This window comes from Sabethes cyaneus, chromosome 3, assembly GCF_943734655.1.
Source record: "Sabethes cyaneus chromosome 3, idSabCyanKW18_F2, whole genome shotgun sequence".
NCBI lineage: Eukaryota > Metazoa > Arthropoda > Insecta > Diptera > Culicidae > Sabethes > Sabethes cyaneus.
This window is the reverse complement of record NC_071355.1, coordinates 61,558,396-61,567,184: the sequence shown is the minus strand read 5'-3', so window position 1 is coordinate 61,567,184 and position 8,789 is coordinate 61,558,396. Positions and strand designations below refer to the sequence as shown.

Sequence of the window (8,789 nt, the reverse complement as noted above, 5' to 3'; positions counted from 1 at the left end):
TGTTAAAGTGTCCGGTTATTATTATTATAATTCTTTATGTAAAAGGTTTTCAGCCTGCGGTATTTTGCGTTGAGAACATTAAATTGGCTTAGGTTTAAATCAGGGGAAATAATTTTTGCCCTGTTAGGCAATATTAAATTAATTTTTTTTGATGCAGCGAGTATATCAAATTAAAATTGCATAAATATAGTACGATTATTAAGGTATCAAAACACAAGATTAGCGGGAATGTCACCAGAAGTGGATATGTGATATTAAAGACCTCCATGTGGCATTTGGATTTATTCAATATTTTTATTTTCCAATATTCCTTGCTTTAGACATTCAATAATATCATTTAATAATAAATATAGTTTACCTATATTCATTAGATTTGTAACCATATGATTATCTCCTCTTGTTTAGGTATAATTTCACAGTTACGCAATTTTTAAGTCCATTTGTTTTGTTACTCTTCCCGAGAATACACACCTTAAATGCCGGAACTACCCGGCGGTCGGTCCCAGAAACAGAGTGGATTTCCCAAAGGTGTCAACAGCAACGGTATACTTTAAAGTGAGAATTCTTTTGGTAATGCTTATACAAGCATTTAGGTATGAATATGTGTAAAAACAACTTGTACAAATTTGCGAATGTTTCCTTTACTGCATTCTTCTGCTTCCGGCTCTGGAGAAAGCTGCGCTTTCAGCTCTCACTATGTTTTCAGGTAAATACAAATCTACTATATATTAGTGTGTAAATCTAAACTTTCACATAATGCTCTACCCCGGATGTTTATCTACTAACAAACCCCTTTAACAGTTAACTACTGGTCTTTTTTCTAGGAGAATCTTCTCTAAACGTTAACCAATATTGTTAGAACAATAAATTATTTGGTATTTGGTTTACTTTTGTTACTAAATTCTGCTGGATGGGAAAAACGAATCGTACATTTAATAGTTCCGTAATGAAGACACATTATTTCCATATAAACCTGTTATATTCCGCGCTAGCACTATTGGCTTTGAGTACGGTTGCTGACTTACAACTCTTCTTTTTTTCCTTTGTAAACTTTTTCTACAATTGTTTCGTGTGCAAACGATACGGAAAGTAAAGCTAAATCACTAGATTTTACTGCTTGCAGCTGCAGTACAATATTCCTGAGCCTAGGCTTTAACGGTTTTGTTCGACGACTGATGGTCTTGGAATTCCACGTACCCCGATTCGTCGCTGAGGTCCGAATCGGAATCGATTGCCTGCAAGTGATTGATCAGTTCTGTATTGACAGCCGCCACCGTTGTTTTCAGTCTGCGAGGCTGAATGCCACCGTTTCGCACTGAGGATGGCTTTGCTCTACTGGCTGGAGCACTTTCTGGAGATTCCTCTTCATGGACAATCATAGAGTTCACCGGTAAAAGAAAGCTGGTCTTTACGCCGGGAGCTGGGAATGTTATACTTCGTTTGAAGACGTTATTATCAAGGTTATGTTTGCTCAGAGGAGTTTTTTCGCCGATCGGTTCGTGAATTACTTGATGCTCGGCAAGCTGCTCGAAGCTTCGAACCCTTTCCAAAACCGAGCACGGTTTGATTAGGATGGCCGCAGTGGATTCGTCTGTGTTGGTAGTAACCGTACTGGATGTTTCGCAGCCACTGGATATGGATCCTTCATCACTATCCGAGTTTCCAGTAATTTTGTTGGTCACACACAACAAGGACGGAGGAGCTGTATCGTCTTCGCCTCCGGTAGCTTCCTGAAGTAGACTGATTAAGTGTGCTTTCTCACTCTTAACGAAACTGTTCGCCGACTCCGCAGCACTGCGAAGCATCTCAAGCACCTCATCTTGATTGAAAAACACGTCGTCTTCCGCCTCGTCATGACTGGGATGTTCTTCGTAATTGTCAAGATCATCCAAGCTTAACGCTAATCGAGCATCTTCCAATCGTCGACCCGTCTCGACGTCTTCATTTCGCTGATGAATGGTCAGATCATGCATACTGGAAACTACCTTTGGACTTAGTTTCATATCGAGGTACGATATAAGCTCCGATGAAAGCGGCTCTTTGGAATCGTAATTGTAATTGCGTAGTAAACTTTCAAAATCTTCTTCCGAAGAATTCGAATCACGCACCGTATTTCTAGTACCTTGGCTATTGTCTATGGCTTCTCCTGCTTCCGTGTTTTGCTCCTCCTCTTCTTCCTGTTTAATCGTATCCAAAATGGAATCCATCGATTTGTTCATCGGACTGTCCTGTACAATGTTTTCGTTCTTCAGCGGTACTTTGGCTTCAACGGCTTTGGGTGACTTGAAAGAATTCCTCAACCGACTTCTTCGGATCGAGTGTCCTCGGCGGCATCTTCGTCTGCCAAGCGTCGTCGATGGGAACAGTGCATCCTCTTTGCAGCACGACCTAAACTCATCCACGGCGGCCCCCTGTGCCTTGCCGGGTTTGCTGCTTGCTCCCATAAAATCGTCTTCCTCTTCCTCTTCGCCGATCATTTCCTCGATCGCCATCAGCTTCGGAGCGGACTTCGAGCGTTCCAGCGGCGGCCGATAGTTGTTGGCACCCACACTCAGCATGATCTTTCGTCGGGGCATACTCGGATTGTCGTACACACTGTTGGCCAGACTCAGTCGAGCATTCTGTCGGTTCAGTTTGTCTCGTTTGAACTCCTGCAGGGCTTTGGCCAGATTTTCCTAAAAAGAAGGGAAAAAGTCGATTAGATTGAAATTATTGTAATTCTTGATAATAAATATAATAAATGATAATCCTAATATAGGGTTTGTTACCTCGTAAAGATTAAAGTTACTCAAAGAATAGAAATTAAATTTTCGATAATATTTAAAGAATAGAAATGCCACCAATCATTCAGTCATGCCAATGTTTTATCAGTTTTACGGCACAATACTGTGCTAATTGAACAATCCAGCGAAGAAACAAATGCGATCAAAACGAAGAAACGTTTCCAGAAGTGATCCGGACCGAAGCAGAGGAATAAAAGCCCACAACCAATATCCGAGGAGAAACCACCAAGCTCTTGTTGAAACGGCGAGACTGTAATTACTGTAATTTAGCAGTGTTCGTAGTAGTGTAAATAGTACAGACTCAAAAAGTAATGTGCGAGTTCCAAGAAGCCCCAACAGAAGCGGATGATACAGAACTTGCGCAACGCGATGATCGGAACCCAAATCGGGCAGTTTGCTTCGGTCGAGCTCAACATTATTCCGGTCCAATGGAAGTCGGTATCGGTCATCAGTGTTATTTCGATTGGGATTGGGTCATGCAAGCGTCTCGGTAAACCAGCAGTTCGCCCGCCATCCTTGTTAAGCAGAAACCAGTCGGGTGATACTCTGTGACTGCTATAAGATTCACGAACGAGTCACGAAAGTCTGCATTGTTTTCGGCATGGAACAGGATCTCGAAAATCTTCGGGCTGAACCTATTAAAAGTATTCTAGCAAGACACAGCATCAGGTTAACGATTCCACATCCATTGCTGATCCTCCCAAGCAGATCTATCCGTCCATGTTCAGCATCAACATCAACAGTTATGGCAGACCACAGAACAGAAGTGAAGACCTAAACTATTTGGCGGTCATAGATGGTAACAGAGTCTTTTTTGCTTTTATTTTTCTTTGGGAAGGTTTCCGCCGAGAAAGGAATAACAGCAATACAAGCAGAACGCTCACTGCCTATCGCTGCTATATGCTTCCACGTGCTTTTTTCGCATGAGTTCGCGTGGTATTGTCAAAAAAAGGGGCTCGCCACCGCCAGGATCGCTAATATTCGTTCTGTGGCACTAAGGTAACTGTCAAGACGTCAGGACCGACCAAAATCTAGGTTTTCATCCCATACAATTAAGCGGCAAATACTCGACAGAGTTGAACAACGCACTTCAACCACATCAATATTTACTTCCATTGCTGCTTGTCTAAATCACATGATCTTCAGTACTTTGATGGCTTTGGTGTAAACGAACCGTCGAATATGCTAAGAAATAATGTAGACTAAGAGCACAATGCGTTTCAACACTCAACGGTTGACGACAGATGGCGTGGCAGTGAAAAACGCAACAAAACTTGATCAACAAATTGCAGAAGAGCAGGAATAACGAGAAGAAGATTTAAGGTGGCTGTGGAGAAACATCCACGGTGCCATTGAAACAACAACGAGAGATAGTAAACACTACAGGTGGAAGACAGTATAACAGCTGGTTTAGCTTCCTACCAAGCAACTCCTATCCCTCCTCGAGTGATCGAGTAACCAATCTCGGTGGAAATCAAGGTCGTATACCGACAGGAACGGAAGCACTCGTACGGATGTTAAGTGTAACAACGAGAAATAATCTTGACAGTCTTGAGCGTCTGTTCCCAAGACAGGGGCGGCTCTCAATAGCTTGACGATTTCTCAATTGTACTCCGGTTGTACTCCAAGTTAGGAGCGGCTCACAACAACGTTTCATCTGGAGCGGGCTGAATTAGGAAATGTATTGGGTCGACACGTCACCTAAGATTGCAGCCCCATCTTGAAACTCGGTAGCGTGACCTTAGTCAGGCACCTACCTAAACCTTTCTGCTACGAACAATCACGAATAGTCGATTCGAAATATAACGGACTTTGTAGTGATGAGCAGAATGCAGAATCAGGTGATGGGCTGGAAGGTGAACAACGGGAGGACGTGTATGTTGAAGATAAACGGCCCTTTCTTCGACTACATCATCATAACCGTGCACTGTCCATACGAAGGCAGATTTGACGAAGAGAAGGAAGCGTTTTACGCGCAGCTGGAGGCCATGTACGATAAATGTTCGTCACGTAACATCATGATCGTCATAGGGGATATGAAGGATGGTAAATGGTTGAATAATGCGCTCCAGAACTACCACGAAGTTCCACAGCCTCGTATTTAGCAACTCCTATCTCTACGTCTTCGTGGTACCATCCGGGATACGTTCCTTAGTGGAAATCGGACAACCGGTGGAAACTAGGGTCGTATGCGGACAGAGAAGGGGGCACTCATGCGAAGGCTGAGTGTAAACTCTCCGCCTGCAAATGACGGATCTCGGTAGAAGCATGTTCGATGAACCTGAAAATACTGAGAACTTGAGCAGACGGTCCAAAGCCCCCAAAGGAGGATGGTTTTAACAGCTGTTATCCATGGCTAAAAGTAAAAACATGAATGGATAAACCACTAATCCAAGGTGTCATGCGACGCGTGCCGAGGGATGAATGGTGGGGGGGGGCGCTCTATAAATACTCAGCCTCAAACGGAGCCTGTGGAGTACCAGAGCGCCCTCCGCAGTAATCAGCCCTTACCGCATCTCTAATGTGGCGGACTTTTCTTTCCCCTCAACTCGTGGGATTCTTATGGAAAACAAAATAAAAAATACAACAAGTGTAGATACGGTGGAAAACCCGTTCGCGAGTGGAGGCATCCAGCGTTCTCCACCAAGGGTGGAGAAGGATGCAACTAAGAGCGCTAGTGTGGGTGGCAAAGGCAGCGGTATGCCTACCACGCCGGACACAGCGATGAACGGCCCAGCGCTAATCAGGGCGATGGAGAAGAATAGAGACGCTGTACCTAAAGTGGTAGCAGTGTCACAGCAGCTCGATGTAATAATCGAGCTCACGTCAGATCGCGGCAATTTCTCCAAAGACCTGAAGCAGAGCTTGCTCTTGCTTCGGAGAACCTTGAATGCAGCGACCAAAACGCACAACGACCTCGTGGTGTGTAGGAAAGGCGAAGAAGGTGACTGTGAAGGCGTCGAAGGCAGTACAGACGGACGCTTGCCCGCGCAACACGACCCAGGAGGCCACGGAAAGCGCTACCAGCAGCGGTAAGGCGTCTGAAACAGTCCCCGGGGGATAGCACCCTTGGTGGACCGAAAAAACGCCTTACCGGTAAAAGCCCTCAGGCTAGCGAGTTGGCAGAGCTAACCGATGAACCAGCGGGAAGCTCCAAGACGGGTGGCTCGTGGACCGAAGTTAAAGCCAAGAGAAAAGGCGTAGGAGGCTCCAGCAAAAAACTGCTCCACATAAACCGGCAAGGAAGCGAGCGAAGAAGGGCGACGCTCTTATCCTGAAAACCGACGGGTCGAAATACTCGAAGGTTCTGAAGGCCATGTGAGGAGACGCCCTACTCAAGGAACTGGGCGCGGACGTGCGGTGCATCCGCCGCTCACGCACGGGCGATAGGATCCTCGAGTTAAAGAAGGACGCCACCAAGAAAAGTTCCGCATACAAGTCCATAGCGGAAGGAGTGCTCAGGGACAGAGTGCAGGTACGTGCTCTCAATCCAGAAATGACTCTCCAGCTTAAGAACCTGGACGAGATCACCGAAGTGCGCGAGGTCGTACAAGCCCTCAAAGAGCAAAGTGGAGTGGTGGTGGCAATCGAGGCGGTTCTCCTACGCAAGGGTCCGGCCGGGACCTAGGTAGCCACCATACGACTTCCGCTGACTGACGGAAACAAAGCCCTGATAGCTGCTAGGCTAAAAGTGAGGTGGCCGGTATGCCCACTGAGTGTGCTCAAGCAGTCGGAAGCTTGCTTCCGGTGCTTCGAGCACAGACATAAAGCCTGGAACTGCAAGGGGCCAGATAGGAGCCAGTTGTGCAGGAGATGTGGCAGTGCTGGCCATAAAGCAAGGGCCTCCCAAGTGCCTGATCTGTACCGGTAAACGGGGCGCAAAGCACGTAACGGGAGGTCCAAGGTGCTCGGCCGGTGTGCCGGCAACTAAGCCACGTTCATAGTGCAAGTGACACAACTCAACCTGGACCACTGCAGCACGGCTCAGCAGCTGTTACACCAAGCAGTTTCTGAGTCAGCAATGGACATTGCCATAATCTCGGATCCATATCGCGTCCCTGCCGGAAACGGCAACTGGGTCTCGGATAGGTCTGGGACGGCAGCTATATGGACGACAAGCAGATTCCCGGTTCAGGAGGTTGTGTCAACTGCAGACGAGGGATTTGCGGTTGCCAAAGTGGGTGGAGTGCTCTACTGCAGCTGTTATGCTCCGCCGAGTTGGTCTATCGAGCAGTTTACGCGGATGGTAGACCGAGTATCAATTGTGCTGACTGGTTTAAGGCCGGTGGTTGTGGCGGGCGACTTTAACGCTTGGGCGGTGGAGTGGGGAAGTCGTCGCACGAACCATAGGGGTCGGATTCTGCTTGAGGCTCTGGCAAAGCTTAAAGTAGATCTGGCCAACGTCGGCAACACAAGTACCTTTAGTAGGAACGGTGCGGAGTCTATCATCGACGTGACATTCGGCAGTCCTGGTCTGATAGGAGACTGGAGGATAGACAATGGCTACACTCACAGTGACCATCAGGCGGTCCGCTATGGTGTCGGTCAGATAACCAGGTGGCAGGAGGCGAGTAGGGCCAACACTCCAACCACCCGTGGATGGAAGACATCATACTCCGATCTCGAAGTATTTGTGGAAGCGATCCGGAGAGAGTGCGGTGATCGCGGTATGCCCGATCCGAGCGCTGATCATTTGGTTGAGTACTGTCGCGATTGTGTGACGCTAGGTATGGCAGGTCACCGGCTTACTGGTGGACAGATGAAATTGCGGGACTCCGCAGAGCGTGCTTTCGTGCGAGGAGAATTATGCAAAGAGCTCGTTCGGACGAAGGCAGGGCTGAATGTCGAGTAGCACTTGTTGCTGCACGCGCAGCGCTTAAGATCGGGATAAAATCTAGTAAACGAGCCTGCTTTGAAAGGTTATGTGCTAGTGCCAATGCGAACCCGTGGAGTGATGCCTACAGGGTCGTAATGGCAAAGACCAAGGACGTGATGGCGCCCGCTAAGCAATCGCCAGAGATGCTGGAGCGGATCATCGAGGGCTTCTTTCCGCGCCACGAGCCAAGGTCCTGGTACCAGGCCGCTGAGTCTTCCCACGGCCGACGTTCCAGTATCTCAGACCATAGCGTAGGAAGGTCGGCCTCCAAGCCGAACATCCAAAGTAACGTGGGCGACGGCGGTTTGGAGGTCGGGGAGGAAGTGACGGTTACGAACGAGGAACTCATTGAGATCGCTAAATCCCTAATGGTGAGCAAGGCACCGGCGCCAGACGGTATCCCGAATATGGCCATTAAAGGGGCTCCCGAATTATTCGCGGCAGTAATGAGTAGATGCCTGGAAGATGGCCACTTCCCGGACAGATGGAAGCGACAGAACCTGGTCCTATTGCCGAAGCCGGGAAGCTCGATACTGCCGGCAAGGTACTGGAGAGGGTTATCCTTAACAGACTCGTACAGTACACGGAGGGTACAAACGGTCTGTCAAGGAACCAATTCGGCTTCCGAAAAGGCAAATCTACGGTGGATGGCATCTTGTCTGTCACTAAGATAGCCGAGGTGGCAATCCATCCCAAGAGGACAGGTATCCGTTATTGCGCAGTTACCACGCTCGACGTGAGAAATGCGTTTAATACCGCTAGCTGGGACTCCATAGCCAACTCGCTTCGGAACGTCCAAGTGCCGGTGTCGCTGTACAGGATTCTGGAAAATTATTTCCAGAATCGTGTGCTATGCTACAACACGGAGGAGGGTCAGAAATGCGTTCTAATCACCTCAGGGGTTCCGCAAGGTTCCATACTGGGCCCGTTGTTGTGGAACGTCATGTATGACGAGGTGTTGAAGCTAAAGTTCCCAGAAGGAGTGGTGATTGTCGGCTTTGCGGACGATATCACTTTGACAGTCTACGGTGAATCTATCAGAGAGGTTGAGTTGACGGCTGCCCACTCTATAAGCATTGTTGAAGATTGGATGCGATCCAGGAAACTGGACCTAGTGCATCATAAAACAG

The 8,789-nt window shown here is 47.7% G+C and overlaps 1 protein-coding gene across 3 annotated transcripts in view; it reads right to left on the bottom strand.

Annotated features, from left to right (window-relative positions):
- Positions 1-315: 315 nt before the first annotated feature.
- Positions 316-8,789, bottom strand: part of LOC128742268 (uncharacterized) — a 215,296-nt gene continuing 206,822 nt past the window's right edge. For all 3 annotated transcript variants that reach the window (XM_053838571.1, XM_053838573.1, XM_053838572.1), the window contains exon 5: positions 316-2,675. In XM_053838571.1, coding sequence (XP_053694546.1) covers positions 1,146-2,675 — 1,530 coding nt within the window. In that variant the 3' untranslated portion in view covers positions 316-1,145. The remainder of the gene's footprint in view (positions 2,676-8,789) is intronic.